The sequence below is a fragment of the Neopelma chrysocephalum genome, unplaced genomic scaffold (assembly GCF_003984885.1).
Source record: "Neopelma chrysocephalum unplaced genomic scaffold, ASM398488v2 Primary Assembly neopelma1_81, whole genome shotgun sequence".
In the NCBI taxonomy this organism is placed as follows: Eukaryota; Metazoa; Chordata; class Aves; order Passeriformes; family Pipridae; genus Neopelma; species Neopelma chrysocephalum.
The window spans coordinates 6,414,598-6,437,071 of record NW_020897743.1 but is presented as its reverse complement, the minus strand read 5'-3'; the positions used below and the strand labels follow the sequence as shown (position 1 = coordinate 6,437,071).

Here is a 22,474-nt window from a genome sequence, read left to right as displayed (position 1 = left end):
TGTCCGTCAGCGCCAAAACACATCGGCACCATCTGGACTGACATGAGTGCACTTAGGAATTGTTGGAGTACCCAGAAGGATGTCCTGGGCAGGCACAGCAAATCTCAGTGCACAGTAAATTAAGAAAAGGTGCACATTTTTGTGTGGGAAACATGATAAACCTGTAACAAACCCATTGAATTCTGCTCACAAACTTCATGGGACTTGGTGTTCACAATCTGCAGTCTAACACCTTGAATGTTTAATACTGTATCCCTGCTTCATTCTGCTTTCACTTTCCAAAACCTACTGAAATCAACTGTGGTTTGAAGGATACTAAGTCTAAACATGTTTTTTTTCCCCTGAGTACAAGCTCTGAAGCTGTAAATTATTAATATTAATAATGGGAAAAATCTGTCATGTATAAACAATATAAACAAACAGTAACAACCACTTAAATTTGTTAATCTGAGAATTTCTTTTCTCTGATTCTCTTTCACAAACAAAATATTTTTTTCATCAGGCAGTATTCATTATACTTATCCTTGGTGTAGTTACAAGGCAAAAAATGTGGATTATTGATGAAATAGATCATAATGACTCTTTCCAAGCCATTATCATTTATCATTTAAATGTGTATTCAATGAGCTTTAATCTGCAAATTTGTCACGATTGGGAGCCATTATGATTTAACAGATTCATTGTGTTTGCTTTATTCTTTTTTTTAATACAATGCACAGCACGTGCTCTGCAGGCTATGCATGAAGTAATTTTACCTGTCTGAATGGACTTCTAAAAAACTTACTACAGATGAACAGCAGCTGCTTATTAAGGCTCTCAGTCTCTAACAACACAACATTGCTGAAACACCATTTCCTTATACTAATAAATGAGTCCTGCAAAATCTTCATAACCATATATTGCTCTTTCCTCTGAAAAGTCTCAATCTCCCATTACTTCCTAAGAACAGCACCTCAAACAGTCACATCCAAGATTTCAACCATATAAATTTTCTCTGATCTCCTAAATATGTACTTTTTCTACTGGCTGAAACAAAGCAAACAAAATCAATGAATGCTCTCTCTGATTACAGTCTGAGCCCTGTACCAAGCAGCCAACCAACCTCAATCCTTGTGTCATGTTTTTTTTTTTTAATTCAAAAGAGTCAATTAATAATAAGAAGAATAGTGGGTAATGCTTTGGCTAAGCATGGAAAGTTCTGTACTTTGGAGAGGGAAGGTGATATTGGATTTTTAGCTCGGTGTTTGCATAGCTGCACAAGTTACAGACTGCAAGAAATGTCAGCAATTGGCAATACATGAGCTCTTACTGGGTTTTGGCTATGGCAGATTAATTCCATATCCAGTTTGTATATAATTCACTTAACACCTTTTCTTACTCAAGTTTTGCAATTTCCTGAACAAAATCCCTCTGAGAGTGAGCTGCACTCTCTGAGCAAACTCCCCTTGCAGCCACCAGGAGCATTGCTGTTTGCTTTGAGAGAAGACATGATGGGTAAATGCAGAAATGCTCATCAACCTAGAATTCAGATCACCCTCCGGTTGTGATCCCTCGTTCCTTCTGGACATCATCCACCAATGCTGTATGGTGAGAAGGCTCCTCAGCCAGGCATGAGCCCAGATGCCAACAAGGGATCAGAAGTATTCCTACGCAGCACCGGTTACCTCACGCCTTTTCTATTCGCAGCAGGCGGCTCTGAACCGGCTCAGGGTGCTGACAAGGGGGCAAGTGATACGCACATGATTGACAGCTGTGCCAAGATTAGTTGCAAACTGTGGCCTCCAAAACATCTGTAAGACACTGTGCCCCTCCTGTGTGAGCAGCCTTGGTGCCTCACCAAGGCACCACAGGGCTGGGAGCAAGGAGGCTCTGCCTGCCGGGGGAGGTGGGCTCCGACCGCCCCTCAGGCCATGCCTGCAGGCTGCTAAAAGGAGTGACAGTGCTGAAGGCATTCCTCATTATCCATCACAATACTGTAATTCCACAAAAAGCTAGTGGATAGCTTTAGCAGGACTGCGTGACACCGCTACACTCTGCCCAAGTGAGGTGCATGTGGGCACCTTCATTCCACCCTCAAGCACTGTTTGCCCCAAGTTAATGAATTATTCACAGATTTTCTGAGGACAGCTGACTTTTGCCTTAAACACAAGTATTTTCAAGTATTAAAAGATACACATCTTAAAAAAAAAAAGGAATCATCTACTGGGCTTAACACAAAATAATCTCACGTAAAAAGTATTTTTTAACAGCACATATCTACTTTATGGCACTGGTCTCTTAACTTCATGCTTATGAGTTAGGGAAACAGCCCCTTGGTGGATTACTTTTCATAGTTTGCTCAGTAATGTGTTTACAAAGCCATTGTTGCAACAAGATGCTTATATATTTTGATATACAGTCTGTACTACAACAGTACATCTTCAGAGATTTCATGCTTATTTCAAAAACCTATTTAAATGGTTCTTTACCTTCTCTCTCAGCAAAACACAGCTTTATTGCCAGATACTCCAGGGCTCCATAGTCCAGTCTGACAGTAATTAAGGCAGAATTAGTGGTGTTTTGCAGGAAATGGTAACAGTGGCAAGTGTTCATCAGGATGGGCTGAATTCATCTCTGACAGCAACTCCTCTGAAATAACTAACTTACTCTAGGAATTAAGTCAACACTTGAAATTTTAAATAATGGCCTCTATTTTTAACTGTCTGACATTACTGAAGCACATAACTCAGAGCCTGAGAAACGTTAAATGGGTTTTATTTTCCTTTGTTAGAAAACTGCTCATCTACCACTCGCTTTCTACTGTCTATCAACAGCCTACTCCAGAAACCCGTGTTTTGTTAAGATGATACAACACATCATTTCAATGCAACCTGCCCTTGATAATGGACACTATTAGTGATAAACATTATCTCTAAGCAATGCAATGAACGATACAAAACACACCATGCAAAATTTTGCATTTGTGAACATCCATAATGTTTCCTCTGACCCCGTAATTCTACACTACACCAATACATAACAAATCCAATACCTGGGTAGTACAGTCTAAAGAAAACTAAAGGTGGTTTTCTTTTTTTCTGTGCACGCCTTCTACTTGAACTCAGACTCCAAACACGGTCTTGGGATTTTGCAATAAGTTTAGACACTAAGCTTTGGCAAAACTCTCTCTTCCAAAAATTTAATGTCATCTACCTACAGCTGTTAAACTTTCATCTAGCTATATATAGTACTTACAATCCAATCTGATTCTGCAGCAGTTATCTAACTGTACAGAGCATCTAATCCAATTCAACATTATCTATTTGTCCAGTAAGAAACATCCCTTTTCTGATATGTAAAGTCTACATTTTTATGTGGTGGGGTTTTTTTTGGGGGGAGGGGGGGTAGAAGACAGCAGTCCCTGGGAATACTGGGGATACAGGGACTCTAGAAAGATGGGATATTGACTGCTAGGAGGCAGCATTCCTCTGTGTGCTAAGGGCTGGTTCTGGTCCTTGATGCCTTGGGAAAGGTGAGTACAGCCCTCAGAGCATCATCAAGGATGAGCGTGGGGAAAACCACAGGTTTACATGAGACTCTGCTGCGACCTGATCTTCAAGGTTATTTGATTTTGGGATGAGGGAGATTCCTGGATAAAGCAGAAAGGAGCAGAAAATCCTTTAGGTGACCCTCAGAACCTTCTCCCTTCAGGTTACAACTGCATTCTGCTCTCCATGGGGAAAAAAACAACTTAACCTCCTTTAGCAGTGAAGGACTTGCACTATTATCTCCCTCTGACTGTTGCATTGATTAGATTGGAAAATGAGTAACTTTTATCACACTTGATCTGGAATAGCACTGTCTAGCTTATGTTTATCCCTTTACATCTACAGAACAGATAATTGCATGGATCCTAGGAGTCAGACGAGACACTGTGATGTTTCTTTTGATCCCTGGTGTCAGGTTAAAGGAGAAAAAAACATAAAGTTAACCTGTGATTTAACACTGGCCACTGTCTGGCTCCTGCTGCCAGTCTGGTCTAGGGGGTTCAGGCCTTTGTGAGTTGTGTGTCTGGCTCCCTTCTCACCTGTGCTGGATTCAGCAGCATGAGCTCTGAATTGCAACAGATTAAAAAAAAAAAAAAAGACAATTTTTTGGGGTGTTTTTGCTTGTTTGTTTGTTTTTGGCTTTTTTTGCATTCATTTCTCTCTTCCTTATTTTTTTCAGCACAGGGAAAGGGAGATTATTTCAATTAAGAGCCTGTCACTGACATTTGTAAGTAACCTTTCTTCTGTTCAGTGCAGCAGTTGCAGTTTTAAGTTTCTCTCTGCTTCTGTCAGGATCTAATTTTCAAGGCCTCGTTGCCATGGTAGCAAGTTGGAATTTTAATCCAGTACTAAAGGTCAAGACAGGTCACCAGTTTCAGTTCCTCTTCAATCTCCCCATAAAGAGTCGCAAAAAGAAGCTGAGATAAAGGTCTGACCTAACAAAAAATTCCAGTCTAGCACACAGCCAGACTTGAAGCTCTATGATTTGTATAGGCTTTCGAATTTGTCTGGAACTATTGAAATTCATGCTAAACCAAATATGGGCAGCACTGATTTGCATTCCTCTCTCTGCAGAAAAGCACATATATGTCCTTAAAACACAGTTACGTGCATGCAATTTAGCAGGGACACCCCAAAAGGAATACAGGTAAATAGATGTGAAAGCAACCCCTCATTACTGCAGATATTTACTGCATCTGCAAACTCAGATGAGCCTGACAGCTGCACTTAAGTCTTTCTTGACAGTATGATGTAGATGAGCCAACATCTTTCTTTCAAAAGCTGTAAAGATCTTTTTGTGAAGCATTTTGACTAAACAAGGCTTTCCAGTAAGGGACAATTTCCTGAAAGCTGAACCACCTTCAGATTTTGTTTACTATTTTTATCTTGAAGGGTAAACAGCTCCTGCGGAAATTAGAAAACAATCAGTTATTTGCCAGTTTTCTAGGCCCCCTCCTGTGTTTCCATAACATGGATATTAATTAAACAATTGGTTTGCACCTACTGGAGTGAGGCTACAGACATCACCCTCCTCCATAATTTTTTTGGAAAGCTGCAGTTACAGCATTAGGAAAGTCTCAAAACACACTTTTCTGAGATGCATGGACACAACTGAGGGAAGCAGCTCTTCCTTCAGGAATTTAGAGCAGTAATTAGCTCAGCAGTGGGGAGTATTTTCCTTCTTCACCGTTTTGGAGGATGTACTTGTAAGGTACAGCTATTCTGAATCTCTGGCTCCAAGGGCTATCCAAGACAGAGGATAATGCAGTGACCGTGGCCTAGCCCCGTGGGGTGTTGTGAGAACTTCACTTCATAAAAAATAAGCCCTCTGGCCAGAAAATTGATAGGCTTTGGAGCCCTGCTGAGCCCTCTGCCCAAAGGATAATGGTAGCAATATAAGTTCCTCTGGATAGAGAGTGTAAAGCTGAGAAAAATGGGGTGGATTATTGAGGTTGTCAGAGGGATTCAGAGGAAAGATGCCAAGGATTAAGTTGGGATATTAGGAAAAGTGGCTGTTAGTCTTACCTAGGGTACTTAGGACACAAATTGGGAGTTTCTAGCCCACTCTGGCATTATGAATGCCAAGCTTCCTGGCAAAATTCATTCTTCTCTCAAGCTTATCACACAGTTCCGATTACGGCTATTTTGCAGCATGGTGCAGATGAATCTGGGTGACAATTTTCTCTGTCTCAGGCTACTGAAGTCTACAGAGCCAGTAAGTCATGACAGGAAGAACGAAAGGGATGGAGCAAAGAGCACCAGGAAGAAAAAGCCAGAGAGAGAAATGGCTTGGCTCTGGACAGGTCAGAGTTAAGACAAAGGGAGCAGGGTGAGGTCCAAGTTATGGTCGTCAGAAAGCCAAGCAAGAAGTTTGCTCATATGTATTTTATCAGCAAGTGTGCAGGTCACCAAAAAAAATGGGTAGGAGAGGTACCGAGTGTGGCTTCCTCTGCTCTGTCCTGATTAAGTTTTCAGTTTTACTGAGGAGATTTGTTTTTCAAAGTGACTGTTTGAAGTTGCACTGAAGTTCGGAAGTGATTCCATCCCACAGAAATGTAAATTGGGAGGTCGGTTTGAGACTGGCCTCAAGCCATAAAGGCTCAACATATGCTGCTGCCTGTGAAAAAGCTCTTTAAATACAGGGAAACCTGTGGCAGATTTGCAGTCTAACCAGTTTCCAAAATGGGAACTGATATGTAGCGGACAGGGAAATACATCAGGGATCCAAACATGTTACTGTGTGTCATTTACCCCTCTCTATTAATGCTGACACTCCAATGGTTGCAGTTCAGTGATTGCATGCACTTGGCAGCGATGCAGTAGTGCATCCTCCTAGAGAACAAAGTGTTTCAGCTGCAACTCATTAGTGAGGGCAAATAAATGTTGAATTTTTAATGGGGGGTTATTCAGTATCAGAGGAATCTCAAATGGTTCAGTGCTCACTTGAGTTGCAGTCAGCAACGCTGGCAAGAATGCAGTTGGTTGGCTTGTTTTAGTCTTAAAGACAGTAAGACTCTCATAGGCAAGAAAAATTATTCACCATCGATCAGCGAAATATCATAGAATTAATTTAGTTCTGTTCCACAATCTTTTAAACTGATTTATAAACATGTCAGGAGAAAGAGATCATGGAAAAGAATGTATTAGGAAATAACTTTATTTTGACAGGGAGGTTAAACTGTATGTGAGCAGCTGGATAATGAAAACAAATTAAAAGTCTAATTTAGAAATTATTTTGAATAATGGGCTTATCTTCAAATATACAGGGTTGCTAATGACAGCACTGGAGTTTAATGTATTTCACATCAGCTGAAATATTTTGCAAGTTTGCTTCTACAGGCAACTGTCCATAGGAAATACTTGTATATTTTATTCCAGATTACTTTCTAGTTTGCTCGAAAGGCAAAGCCTGCAGAAGTGAGAAACAAAAACCACAATCCTGACTGTCACTGCTCCAAACCCAAGAACTTATGAGGCCAAAGGATGCAAAGCAAACTTCTAACTTACAAAACAAAACAGTAAATATGAAAGATGAATGACATCTTCTCAAAAGAGACCCTTCCATTTTCACTTGCTATTTGTCCCTTTAATACGGTGCACTGGAGCTCTCTAAAGATTAATGGAGTTCCAATTACATGCCACTGTTGTTTCACTTATCATAATTTGTACATGGCAGCGCGAGGCCCTTGTATTCATGACTTTCCCAGTTTACCCAGAGGGAATATCTTTGGAACTTCCTACTTCTAACAAACAGGCATTACTTAGTCTAACGATTAAAGCTTGCCACGCTCACTGAGTGAACGTGAGCTCTGACAGAAAGCAGAGTATCAACACTGTGGGATCAATGGACACTCCCACGCTTTAATATGGTTAATTAGTAATACTAAGACTGCAGATTCTCCAGTGTGTTATACCTGGGCTGCACTGTGACTGGAACACAGATATAGAGTCGATACATAAATAGAAACATTCTTCGTATTCCAGTTGGAGATGAATTTTACATTTTAATTCGCGGTACATTTTTGGATACGATGCATGAACATTGAATGAATCCAGTTTGGTTTGGTTTGTTTTTTTTTTTAACTGATTCCTTTCAAGGTTAAAATTTCATCAGTGCTTCTTGATTTGAATGTTCTGAATAGTTTTGAATAACAACATTACTTGTTGTTGCAATATCCAATATACAATCCTTGGTGTAAAATCCTCTTGATGTCTGATTACTCTTCATAAGGACCTCATGCTGATTCATTTCAAACTGTGAATTACCTTTAATTCATAGCTTGAACATGCTGCCAAATTTTGTTTTCTATGCGCCCAGGTGGCTGTCCCTGACACAGTGGAGAACTTCCAAAAAGCCATTAGATACTTATGAAAAGTAGTTAGATGTCAAGAAGCACATTTCCATTTTCAAACATGCTTCCATGAAGTATTATGATAATATTTGGGATTGCAAAAGTGCTGGTATTTATCTGAAATTTTTTAGAATTTTTTTTTATAACCGTGAAGTGAAATCCTGGCCCAACTGAAAACAGTGCTGAACCCCTTTAGAAAAATCCTTGCTGAAATATGACAGAAAGATTTTCAGCTGCTTGTTTTGGTTTTGAGCTCCCTTTATTTAGCTGTTCTCTAGTCCCCACACCGGTTGTGTATCATTAAGTATGATGGATAACAAAAACTCTATAAAGATAAAACGAGTCGGTTTTGTCTGATCCATAAAAATTTGCTGCTCTAAGTTTTTAATGGTTTCCGGTAGTTCACTGAGCCCATGAGAAGGGCCTTTTAATACTGTATTAATACAGTAAGTATAGGAAGTAATTTTATGACAGGGGAAGAATACCATTATGATTACATTCTTCTTTTTAGCTAGGCTTTTATGGAAACTACCCAAGACTACTCTGCAGTATGATTTCGAAACACAGGATGTGCTTGATTAAAAAGGTTCTGGGTGGTTTCCAACTGGACACAGGCCAAATGCTAACAACCAAAACAGAACAAAAGAACTGGATGTTTGAGGATGACATACTTGCAACAGTAATTATATAACAGAAACCCAAGTCATGAGCTGAGTTCGTGCCCTCAAATTCATGGAAGTTGACAGAAAATCCTTCACAGTGCAATTGGTTGCACCTTATCTGTTCCTGCTTACTATGCTTCACAATAAACTAATCAGAGCAGACTGGCTGAAAACTGACCACACAAACACCCAGCAGAGATTTACAGTGACTCTGAAATTAAAAAAAGGGAAGCCAAGTGCTGCAGATTTACATAGTCTGATTTCAGCTTATAAAAACTCACCACGATATGCACACATGGATGCACGTTTTCATTTTCAGAAGTTTTTGAGCAGAAATTAGGATCTGAGGTGAGTTATATGTACATGTACTCATGTACAATATTGGTGCAGAATTCAGACAATCCCAACTACTCCACCTTCTATTTTACCTGCTGCAGCACACTGGGGATTGGGTTTTTCCAGCATGTGGATGTAACAAAGTACATTGAAATATTATAAAAAGGATGAAATTTGTATTTCAGAAAGCTTTACTTACACAAGAAGTCATGCATCTTGCATCATCCTACAAAAGCAGCATGTTGGTCAATTAATCTACCTAGCGGTATATTGTCCCCATTCTTCCCCCTAGAAGTTGTACCTGAAAGGTTACCTTGCAAAGATCATACATCCCTTTGGTCTGGTCTTCCATGATCCCAATGTTCTTACACCTAACTTCTGTAATGGCACACAGGCAGCTTGGCTTCTGGAGCAGAATGCAGCATCATGAAGGTAAAGTGTCTTTGTTCTGCATTCACTCAGCTGGTCGTGGTATCACTCAGCAATATGGTGAATGCAAGCACATCACTACCAACTCCTATGGATTTCTAACAAAGCCAATGGAATCTACAGGACTGTCACTAGGACCAATGCAAATGGAAAAGGTAGGTTTCACTTGAATTGCCCGTGAACTTTAAGTAAGTTGGGGAACAGTTAGAAACACATCCAGGTAAAAAGGACTCTGAAAAAGCATACAGATCAATGAAGTCAAATTCAGTCAGATCTGATCAAACTGAAATACAGATAACAGACCCCACTGACAAAATACATGAGGAATTGGTGGGGGATACAGTTTTGAAGTCAGTGACATCATGCTGAGTGCCTGACAGTGTAGCAACAGACGTAACTGGGGATAAGTTGGACTGTAATTTCACTCGTACGCTTCAATATCCCTGAAACCTATCAATGTTCGAAAGATTAAATCCTTCTTAATACAACTTCATCTGATAAATACTGTATTATTAAAATACACAATGACTGCAGACTCTATCCATCAGAGTTTGTTTGGATCACACTATCCAGCTCTCCTTGGTACCATTATGTCTTTCTGCCCCACTCTCTGCTTTAATTTCATTATGTCCTCAAGTCCTGTAATTCCCTGTGAAAGTGGTGGTAACTGCACACGCAGATCTAAGAAACAAATTGGCCTCGTAATACCAAGTCTCACAGTGGACTGTCTTCTAACCTCCCAAAGCCCTATGGAAATTCTTAGAAGCTGCCTTAACAATTTTTCTGCAGTAAAAGAGAAAAAGTGATAGTAATGGGTTAGCTGATCTTCATTTGGAAGCTAAAAATAAAAGTAGCTTTATTGCAGCTCTGATCTCTCATGTGTAAAATCTATCACCTACCATAAGAAGGCAGTTCATTGCAGCAGAAATCTGATTGATAGTACTGGAACTTTAGATCAAGCAGCAGAACAGAGAGCAACTGGTTCATAAAACGTACTCAATGTCTTCGGGTTTTATATCAGGCTTCCTATAGAGAGCTTTGGTCCCATTAAATGCACTATATACCACTGAGCTCTGAAGCACTGTTCTTTTGAAATTCAGCTTATAACTATAAACCATGATTGACAAGTATATTACTGTTGGTTACAAACTATTGAAATATTGTATTTTATGGTACACTCACTAAAATATTTTTCACAGTGGAATCCAAATACACTTGCTTCAGGAGAAAAATAATTTTAAGATGTAATAATATTTTTTTTTACTTTTTTTTTGCTATAGAATATGCTTGATGTTAGATTTGGATCACTTAAATGTTCTGAAACATGAATGCACCCATTCTGTTCTGTTACCAAGAACAGTGGGTACTGTTGGCGAGATTCTTTACAAAAAACCAAGCCATTACTGGAAACCAAATAACAAAGGGCAAAAATTAATTTGTTACTAAAGTTAATAGATAAATACTATTCGCAGAAATTAACCTATATATCATTAGCATTCCCATCCAATCCTCACTTAATCCGAAAAACCCATATTTAATTTTAAAATTGAGTCATTCGTTCAGCCATGATTTTGTAAAGCTTTACTCAACCAACTTCATTTGAATGAGTACTTCCATGACTTGAGTTTATGAGTAAAGAACTGGACCTTCAGAGTCTGGTGAGTAAATCAATGGACTTTGCACCCACATCTAGTCTAGTCCTGCATTTCTTACACAGTCACAGACAAATCACTGAACTCCAACAAGTTCTTTCCTGTACACAAACTTGCACTAAGAATCAGTACATTTAAATTCACTTTAAAAACCTTTGTAGGTATCATGACACTGATTTTTTCCCCCTATAGGGATTTACTTAAAATAGTGTCTTTAGTAGATAAAGGGCAACCACTAGAATAATTCTGAAGTAATTTTAAATTAAAATATTATATTTACACAAATGTCAGTTAAGCTAGTTAAGTTCTGCATTCAGTATTTTCAAACACTTGAACACTAAAAAAAACAGCAGCTCTGAACTGAAATCAGACCCACACATTTTCATAAGCATAAAAAAACCCCCTACTTTTCAAAGTTGCTATTTAATTCCTGTTTGTAAAACACTTTGAGAACCTGGGACAAAAGCAAAAAACCAGTTCAGTCTCAACTCATTGCTACATTACTGCAGCCTTACACCAGAGAAGTACCAAAGAGAGTACCAAACACAAGGGAGAATCAGCTCTTCCACAATTTTCAACTGTCATATTTATAGATCATCTGTGATTTTCAGCTGTTTCAAAGTGTATGAAACTCAAGAGTAGCTCTTCAACACCAGCTAGTAAAATTATTCTGTATGATGTGTTTTACTCTCTCTCACTGTATGAATGTAAAAATTCCTGCATCATCTGTTCATTGGGTTGCATTTTCTATTGTAAGAGGCTTAGTATCTGATGAGAGAAGCATAAAAGTGATTTAATTTTGGCAAGCTGTAGAACTAAAATCAGCATTATTTCTGCTTAATAAACTCATCTTTCACACATACCTCTGTTAGCTAATGCTTAAAAAGAAGAAACAGTAATAAGCACTGAAAACATAAAACTGGTTTATGGCTAATTTTTAAGGACTACTGAGAACACCTGAACATGAGGACAAGATTATGAGCAGAGCTAGATTTTAGTTACCTTTGGAGAAATAAGCTCATTCTTTATGATAAATTTAAAATGAGATTTAAAGCTGGAAATAATAATACTTACGACTTTTGTGGCACTGACTTAGTTGCAACTTTCCCTGCTGGATCACTCCACTCTGCAAACAAAGGAAACACATTTTCAAATGTCAAAAGATTACTGTAGAATTAAAATGCACCCAAAGCTGTCAGCCCATCTAATTATACTTGGTTTCACAACATGCCACAATGCATAACATGTAATAAAAAATGGAACTGATCTGCTTTAGCACCACAGAAATTAATTTTTTAGCCTTTGTTTTAATGATGTTAAGCAGAAAAAGAAAATACCCAACCCTGACTGTTAGGACTAGGATGATAAAGACCTACTTTGTACATTGTATCCTGAGGTCAGATGTTGGGAGTCCTACAAAGAAGAACACACAAAATGTCAGCATTAGTTAAATAAGATGAAGAAGGTAAGATACATCTCGGCTTGCTGGATTAAGGGCATTGGCGTTATGCAAACAGGGAAGGAGATGGTACAGGGAAGGGATTGTGGGATTGTTAAGGCAGCACTAGTGACATTAGTTTAAAACAACATGAACTGTGGAGACAGAGCACCACTGAGGGACCCTTCACAGCTCTAAGAGCTTGTCATCAGCTGCTGTAAATCCACACACCCCCGTTATGGAGACACCACACAGGTTTATACCCACAGCGGTCCAAGCCTTTGCCAGGTTTGGTCATGGATGTGTGTATGAGCCATTCAGGATGTACAATTTAGAAAGCAGGATGAATGCAACTGTGCATTAAATTCAGTGCCATTGCCTTTCTGTTGTTTGATCTCACTGCCTGGAAATACAGTAATCTTTTATTGAGAGTCACTGTTTTTATTTGGGCTGTGACACACAGGATTTGATAAAGACGTGGGAAGTAGATCTTCACTCAATGGAAATTGGTCCAAATCCAATGAAATCAATGGAAGCACAACAACTTTAAACCAGCAAAGAATCTGGCTTGCAACACTGAGCATGCTAATGCCAGGATTCTTGTTGGCTCACAATAACTAAGCTGCTTCCTTAATGTCACAGTCTTTTCTTGCTTAGCTTTTCTCCAGGCTTTATAGTCCACAGTGATTGTCATCAGCTTTCCTTCCAAGCAGAGTTTGATCATTTGAAATTAAGGTGTTATTTACAACCTCATCTTACAGCCAGGCACTACTTTGCTGGAAGTGTTAGTTCTGTAGGATGTTAAAGTCATTAAAGCCCTCACTGCACTTCCTCTTAGGGCATTATTAGTTCCTAATATTATATTGTGCTGTCAGTCAGTCCCTTGTGAAGTAAATAATGCCCTAAGAGTAAACATGGCACTTTAAATTTGAATGTCAAAGGGATAAATTGTTCTGATAAGTTCCGCCTCTTTTATCACACTTTTTTTATATATGTTTCTCATGAGGATACCTTTTTTTAATAGCCAAATTGAGAACTTCTAATAGTGCCTGTCTCTGGTTTATATGGCTGCACAATCTAGCCACATCATGTCCTAAATGTATAATTTGGCCAGCCATAATAGATTTAAAGAGATGTTTGGAAGAGACATTGTTGTATTTTTTTAAAGTAAAACTAGCAAACATGGAAACATTTATGTGCTTGCCTACTTCCTGAAATGTTAGCTAAAAAAAAAAAAAATTAATCTTATTTATATTTTGTACTGAAGTGATACGGTCAAGAATTTTAGGATCAACATTTAATGTGTCCAGAAATTAACTTTGATGTGGATCTTAAAAGTTCAAAGCCAACTTAATAGAAACAGAAAAGCAACCCAAAACTTTAGCTTCTCTGAACCTACACTTATACTGCTGCCAATGGAGATAGTGGCAGTCTGCAAGACTCAAACCAGTTTCTGTAGGGCCCATCAGAAACAGAGCACTAAATTAGGGGATGGTATAAATTTAAAAAAACCCGTTTCCAGCAGGCAAAGACCTGAATTCTCGCTGTATTCACACAGTTCACCTAAAAGGATTCAACTGACTTTCAACCAATTTGCAATGAGGAATATACTCTTGGAGAATTATGAGCCTACAAGAAAGATGGAGAGGGACTTTTTTACAAAAATCAGTAAGAGGAAAATCACAATACAGCTCCTAAAACAGGACATGATTGCTTGAACCATAATGTCAAGCAGTACCAGTTTTATAAGATATTTTCCAAGGTCCTGCCTTTAGAAAGAAACTTTTATGTAGCTCCATGACAGAATGGCATAGATTTCCCACCCTAGGGAAGTTCTCCCCTTCCTCAAACATCATCAGCTCACAGTTATCCAGGTCCCAGTAAGAGACAGCTCCAGCAATACCTGCCCTGGGTATGAGCTCCATCCCTAGCAGTGTTATCAGAAGGCAATACTGAAGTCTGAGCTAAAAGAATGTTCAAATCAGACAACTTAACACGTCACTGCATGTTAGGTGAACTACAGGTACTCTCCAGGCATGTGTTTCTGATGTGGCAAGTGCTGAGTGCGTGCCTTTAACAAGGCCAGTGCTGAGGACTGCATTGTCCAAACCTGTGTGCCACTGGGGCGTGACACAGACAGATGCCATCGCACTCTTCACATGCAGGGACCTTTTCAGCCACAGTAATCTGACCATGCAGCCTAAACCTCACCCTGCAATCAATCAGTAAGTCGGAACAAGCGACCACTTCAACCTTGTCATTGCTCAAATAATAATGGAGGAAAACCAAACAAAGTATATTGTACTCGATTTAGAAAGACTCCTATAACAACAGAGATAAAGTCTACTTTGTTTCCACTGTATCTTCTGCACCTTTAAATAAGCAGCTCCAGTAGTAACAACAGTCTGATTGGGAATTTCCAACTAAAAATAGTATTAGAAATTTTTGAAAATAGGACCAGTTACAAAAATAAACTCTCCAGTGAAGCACACTCAACAGAACAGAATGCTAATCAGGTCACTGGCAATAGCCTACTGGTACCTTGCTTGGGATAGAAAACTTGGTCTGCTCAGCCTTGCCGGGAGTGTGAATAGCAGTAAGAGGAGGAGGCCAGGAATGGGTCATCTCCTACGGAAGAAAGAAAAAGTTTTGAAAACAAATTCACGTACATAAAGAAGAACGAGGGCTAAAGAGGATCATGTATGCTCCACTGAGCCTGGAGATGCAACTGTTCAAGGAAGTGACCTCACCATCACACATCCTTCTACCACAGCTGAACACCCCAACATACAGCACTCCCTCAGAACGACAGAGAAGACAGGTTGTACCCTTCAAAGTGTGACTTCAGCAGGTGGCAGCTGATTCCACCTCCATGGTCAGGCTGTTAAGATTTATGAATAGAGCAAGGTTTTACCCGAAAAACCCAAGCAGGAAGGGGACCCTCCTGCACAGCACTGGATGCAACCCTATAGAGGGGTGTGTGGTGGCAAGATGCAGCCATGTGGGGGTTTAGGCAGCGTTGGTTTAGGCAGAGCTTGTAAATGCCCTTCTAATGAGTGTGTTTTATGGTAGATACTGCTACTTTCTCTCTTATCTCTGTTTTTAATTTAATAAATATCCAGAGAGGCAGTAATACTTGTCTCTGGTATTCTGTTGTACCTTTGTTTTGGTTGTTTTTCTTTGCCTACAAAGCTCAGAAAAGAATTCTTTCTTGAGGTAAGGGAGGCAAAGAGCAAAAGAGGGTCTAATCCAGGAAATTTTATGTTCAATGGCCATAACCCTGACATCAGTAAAGTAAACTTCCCAGCTGCTATTTCATACTGGTCAAACCCAGGGCCATTCCCAACAAAGCTTATGAACAGGCAAATTTCTGTAGGTAACATGACAACTACTGCAAACGCTCCACAAATAAAAATATAACATACTACAATTAATTAAAGGAAATATAACTGTTGTTAAAAGGTCAGTGTGCTGGGTGCATTTCAGCTAAAGACATGCCCCAGGTGGCTACAGCTGACACTAATGTATAATTTACTGAAGATAAAGCCAGCAAGTTTCAGATCTTCAGTTATCCGTCCCAAAGTACGTGTCATACAAGAGGTTAGGAGAGAGAAGGGAAAACTCTGCACCATGGTCCTCAGTCAGTGGGACAGGCAGACATATAAACCTCCCCAGCTCCTGACAGGCACTAGTGTTTTTGGCCCATCAAATTTCTACCCTTAGCAACGCTGCTACTGCAGTGAGGGCTGGCTGAGCCATGCAAGGGACATGGCCCAGGATCAACCACCAGGCAGAGAAACCCTCAACAAGCCTTGGGGGAGGCAGGAGGGCAGGGTTGGTCCAGCACCACGGACACGCACAGTGCAGCCTTGGGCAGATGACCCAGGGACAGGGGAGGTGCAGATGCCTGTACTCCTGAAAGAGCTTCTGGGTTTCTGCTGTGGAAACCCAGGGCCTGTTTTCATTGCACAAAGCCCAGACTGTGGTACTGAGGAGGAAAGGAGCAGCTGGTGAACAGCTCATCCCTCCCGGTGCGTGAGGCTGCAGCAGCCCAGTGCCATGACAAGAAGTGCACTGTTCTAGTGCACTGATTGTCTGACCTCCGCACAGGGGAAGGCAGAAAAAGATTTAAGCATCCGGTGAACTCTTCTGTGAGATAATATAATCCAAATCCTGCACGCTTCTGCCAAATCCTACGCCATAGATGTTGCTTTGTGGCAAATCTCTTCATAGCAAAATGAGGAAACAGAGATTGTATTGCATAATTAAAGGAGGGCCAGGCAGTCTGGCTGAAGGCAGAAATAAAGCATATTCTAGAACTGCAATTATAGGCTTGACCTCAGTCTCTTCCTGGCCACAGATAAAAGGCTGTACAGAAAGCCTGAGATTCATGGGTAGGTGATGTCAGCAAACATTTCAGAATATTCACTGTCAAAATGCATCTAGTATCCACTGTGTACCCACTTGGCACATTAAAGTGTAAGCAAACCTAGTCATCTCCCTGTTAGGGGACACCTGAACATAAAATAGTGGGGAAAGGGAAAAGGAGTCTGCTATTTGAGGAAATTCAATTACAAGGTACGAAATCCTGACTCCACTGAGGTCAGAAGCAAAAGTCAGCTTCAGAGAGTTTAGGACTATCCAATCTGTGTGTTTACAGAGCGACCTTGTGAGCATCAAGGTCTATTACAAAGGTACAAGCTAGTTTAATTGAAGCATTTCACTTCAATTATCACCACAACAAAAATTATTGGACAGAAAATTCCAGATAGGATCACACACGCAAAACAGCACAAACATTGGTGTATAAGCAAACACTGTGTGTGGAAGGAGTGAGAAAGTACACAGTTGGTTAAAGAAACATACCTACATCTACCTACAGAGCACTCTTGACCAAAGAACCTTGAACAATGGTAGAGAAAGTTTTGAATTTACTCATCTGAAAAATGTCACTTCCAAATGTCTGGGCAGCAACCCCACACCAACCACCACATGGCTGCAAATCCCACTCGGGCAGAGCCCTGCTGAGCTACAGAATGACACCCAAAAATGGCACTGCACCGTTGTCAGGGAAGGGTCAAACCCCCACATCCTGCAGGGGTGTGACTGTCTGCTTAACTTGCTCCTACTCTGTTCCTTAAGCACAGGCATATTACCCCAGAGAATCAGAAAAAAGGACGTCATTTGTTTAATCAGTCACATGACTTCACCATTTTTTGCTATGCCCCAATTTCTTCTGGAGGTCCCTCATCTTTAAGTACTGGCTAAGCTCTATTTTGTTTAGTTTGTGAAATCTGATATATCTACCTTCTAATATGTTAAGACTACAAAGAGCCACACAGACAGTGTGTGTGTTGTGCATGTATCCATTAAGACGTGTCTGTAGCCACCTTGGTTTGTAAATACCTGGGAAAGCAGGCAGGGAATTGCATTCTTTTTTTTTTTCCAGGAAAAGTTAAAAAACTTTAATCAATCCAAATTTGGAAGTATTTAGAAATTCCTGGAAGTAAAAATAATAAAACCGAGCATATGAAATGCTTTAAAGAGGAATTTAATGGAAACAAAGTAATCCCACAAAATTGAGTTAGGATTTATTTTCACATGGTTTGGACTTAAAGTAATTCCAAAATCATGTTAACTGTTGGAGTGGGTAGATGACTGCTATGGAAGCATGCATTTTTTTTATAGACCTGGAGATTAAATGAGAAAGTAAACCTGCACAGTCTGTTGGCTTAGAAGTCACTGTGGTCCTCTGATGTAGTAACATCAAGCATCCTCCTTTTCTGAAAATTATTTAAACATTGTTTTAATTGAATCCATGTGTTTTGTTTATTAGAGCTAGGCACGCTCGTCTCTTCAGTTCAGTCTGCTTTTTTCAGCTATAAAAGCCCTCAGGTGAGTAACTAAGAAGGACACATGCAGACGTGATCTAATGAATCACCCAAAATACAAATACCCCAAGTAAACCTTCTAAGGGCTGCAGAGGTACAAAGCCAAATCGTGATTTAAATGGAAGGAGAGGACTGGGGAAGGATTTAAACTTGCAAGTTTCTAAGGAAAAGGTCAGAGCTAAAGAACTGAGTACGGGGGATATGGGGCAGATGGTAAATAGCTTTACAAAACCAGTCCCTAAAATTAATAGCCGCCTTCAAGATTTATTTCCTGTCTCTGTATTTCATTTTTCCATAATTTCCTTCTTGTTCAAAAGAAAGTGTGCCGTGTTTTTAAGTACAGATAAAAGCACTGAGCCAGGCTCTAAGAGGTCATTATGGAAAAAAGAGCCAGGATTGTGTACTCTGCATTCCTAGGGAGGCAGTTTCCCTTCCTACAGTGTACTCTAAACTGCTTAGCCTGATCTAATTTGAAGTCTCCCAAGATACAGGGCTCATTCTACCTCCCTTGGGAGAACTGAGGGGAGACATGAGAACAGTCTTCAATTACAGAAAGATCTGTTCCTAAAGGAGAGAATAATCTGTTCTCCAGTTTTGTGGTGGATATGAACTTCAACTGCAGCCAGAAAAATTCCAGTTAGATGTAAGAAAAGGCTCTCTAATGGTGAGGATTCTGCAACACTGAAATAGATTGCTCAGAGAGCTACACAGACTCCATCTGTGGAGGAACATACTTAAGAACAGATTAGAACACATCAGTCAGGGATGGCTTAGGCAGAATTGATTCCTACATTGGGACTAGGATGCATAGTAGGTGATGAGATTTCTGAGACCTTTCCCAGCCCTTTTTCTTGTTCTGTAGTTTTGATAGATCTCTGTTGGCCAAACCCTATCCTTACTGCCTCTCTTGTGGATACATTCACAAAAAAGCAGCAGAACAAAGCAACAATCCTGGTGTTTTCCTTCTGTGGCCACAAAGGCAGTCTCAGGACTGACACTTTGCCCACATCATTAGAGGGCAGCCAGTGGAGCAGGAGGAGGAGCAGCCCTGCACACACCACTAGCAACAAATGCAATCTGAGGCCACTGCTGCTAAAGAGACTTTATCTGTAGTATTCTCTCTGTCAAATGCCATTCTCAATCCTTTTAACTCCTAGATAAATCTGTTGCTTTAAACTTTCTCCAGTATGTTAAAGTTGCATTCAGAAAAAATTAATATGTGATGAATAGATTTTCTAAGGTTATTGCAAACTTGATGCTACAGCTGGTGCTAAGCAACCTTCTGCCTTGATGGAATAAAGATAGCCAAGTGATTTACCATTTATTAAAGACTCTATTAATGATTTATTAATGTTTTATTAACTATTTATCAATGCAACCTTAGTAAAAAGCGTGTCTTGTTTCACAGCATCTTTCTGGTTTCTGCATTTATACAAACCTGATCAAACTATCTGCCAGGAAGCCAGTAATGCATGAGGGGAAGCCACATTTTAAGTGTGTGATGCATATTGAATTAAAAAAAATCTCAGCCCGTTTCATCTTTGAAAGAAAGGATAAGGAACAAATGAATATATAGACACATATTTATACATGGACAAGCAAATGACACTAAACCTTAAAGGAACACAAAGGCGATAACCCTACGGGTCGTTTTCATTCATATTCCTTATGAAGGAATGGAAAATTTGCAGGAGCAGTTGGGAATATCATGATCAGTAATCTGGCCTGATTTATATTGGGCCAAAGGCTTCCTTAGGAAGGGATTTTGATACATTGTCAGTATCGACAGGGACATGATAGATAAATTCATGAATATACATTTGATTATCATGTTTCAGCATTTAGAAAAAATTCTCATCATCAAAGGGATACCACACCTTTTTGCCTGTAAGAGAAAAAAACCCAAAAAACAGTCAAAAGACTTCAGTGATGGACTCCAAAGAAAGCAATTTTTTTCTGGTATGAATGTTAAGGCAGTAAACATTTTCCTCCATGTTTTAGCAAATTTATTATGAGTGGCTAGTGCCCAGTACATATTTTTGAAGGAACAATGTGGTGGCATCTGCAAAGATGTCTCTGTCATACTAGAATTTATCTTGTTGCTGTACCAAAACCTGCTTGAAATCCATTTGGAAATACACTGCATAAATGCATGAGTTTATTATTGAAAAGGTAGAATTTATTCTAAAAAAAGTAACCATTTCCCTGACCATAACCTAAACCACAGTGTTCACCTGTGGGTTTTATCAATGATGACAAATAAGTTCCCTTTGCCAACTGGGGATGGTAAATTATTATTCCTTTCCATATTAACAAGAAGGGGACAGACAAAAATTATATTCAGTGAAAATGAATATAGAAATTGCTTTAGAAGCCAACAGAGGTTGACTATAAACTTTACAACATGTGTTTTCCTTTCCTACTTTGTTAACGTTTGGAAATCCACAAAGAAATATGGACATTTTCTTTTTCTGCTGAGTTTCTCAATACTCTCTGACTCCTGTATACCTCAAACTTTCCAATATATTTTCCTCATGCTGTAGCTTTTATAACTAATAACACTCATATTCTTTGCTTAGAGCATTTACAAGACAATAAAAAAATAGTAAATCATGATTGATGTGCTTACTTCTCTAACCAATCTTGTGTATGTGAAGAAAAACAATGCTCCATATTATAGTGAGAAAGTATCTCAGCCCAAGAAGCTGTTTTAGAGGGAGAGTAATGAAGCTACACCACATGAACTCGCCATCAGATTCCAATTTAACAAGTCGGATACAATCCTAAAGGAAACCATAGCCTATATAATAGTGTGTCTATCCTGTCAAATTTACCTTCCTGCTGGGCCCTGGGCCCAAACAGTCCACACTGTGCACACAACAGTTCACTCCTGAGGTTCCTCTGTGAAACAGGTTGGATATTTTCTTCAGGGTCCACCTCAGGAAGATTATAAATATATACGGTCAACAACTGTCCTTAATGTGGTTCACGCTGCCCAGGACAATCCTTCAATTTAATCCCAAGCAAGTTTTGTGCCCTTGAGCACCTTCTCACGTGTTCTTGGAATTTTTAGGACATGCACCACAATCCCCATAGGGACCTACTATAGAAACATTATTATGGTGAACTGCACAGCAGCTGTATCCCTGCTCTTGCCAGGCTAAGGTTACCTGTATGAGTAGAGTGCAGGAAGGACATGGGAGCTCACAGAACATAATCAGCCAAGAAATTCACACTGTGTAAAAAAGGAACAGGGCCTTACAGGAAGCACATGGACCAGCTCTCTTGACACGTTAGTTTTATATCAGGAGACAGGTATGTACTCAACAATGTAACTCCCCATCCAAGACAGGCAGGAGGCGTCTTGTCTCCTGCAGGGATATGTGAGGTTTGTTAAGGACAGCCCATAATGGTTGAGTGCAAGGAGAGGATGACCAAAGCTTTGAAGTTTTGCCAAGCACATGTGAGATGCTGGGCCACGTGAGGCTTCCCTGTTCCCATACAACTGTTCTTCTGGACAGACCTGATAGGTCAGGAACATGGAACTGTCAGAATGGGTTAGACCTGAGGTCCCGCTCTCCTGGGATGCTACAGACAGTGTTTGGTGCTGTGTCTTTCACAGAGCACTTACAAGAACACCAGAGCAATCACGAGGGTAAAATCCTGATCCTCCATACTTACTAATTCTCAGCCTTTTCTGTTTAATATCACATCCAGAACTGGATATTCAGTCAGCACCAGATAACACCAGTTTTAGAGTCCAACAAGTCACTGATACACCCATAAATATTCAGGTACTTGCAGTCACATGTACAGGACCCAGTTCCAGAAAGCCAGGCATCCTTCAGCTGTCACTCCCAGCAACTAAACTAATGGCTTTGTTGTCCAATACTCAGAACCAGAGCCCTGCTGTGGACAGTATGGCCAAAGCAATACCTCCTGTTCTTGCCAGTTCCTCATCCCAAGATGCACAGCCATATCCCATTGATTTTATTTATTCAAAATCGTACTTGTTGGTAACCATCCCCAGGGATGGCACATTTAATTTTCATGAGGGCCCCAAGAGATAGGAAGTATGCATTGAACTGTTAAATGCAACAGAACATTCTGGCACTACAACAGCATAATATAAACAAAGGCACAATAAGTCATAAAAAAAGCTAATTCTTTCAAAAGTTACTAATACC

General features: G+C 39.8%; 1 protein-coding gene across 7 annotated transcripts in view; it reads right to left on the bottom strand.

Moving 5' to 3' along the window:
* The window catches only part of AFF2 (AF4/FMR2 family member 2), a 336,322-nt gene that overhangs the window by 120,722 nt on the left and 193,126 nt on the right, over positions 1-22,474 (bottom strand). For 5 of the 7 annotated variants that reach the window (XM_027690474.1, XM_027690479.1, XM_027690477.1 and 2 more), the window contains exons 5-7: positions 14,938-15,024; positions 12,335-12,371; positions 12,033-12,084 (exon numbers count right to left, since the gene is read on the bottom strand). In XM_027690474.1, coding sequence (XP_027546275.1) covers positions 12,033-12,084; positions 12,335-12,371; positions 14,938-15,024 — 176 coding nt within the window. The remainder of the gene's footprint in view (positions 1-12,032; positions 12,085-12,334; positions 12,372-14,937; positions 15,025-22,474) is intronic. The other 2 variants (XM_027690480.1, XM_027690481.1) reach the window with 1 other exon arrangement.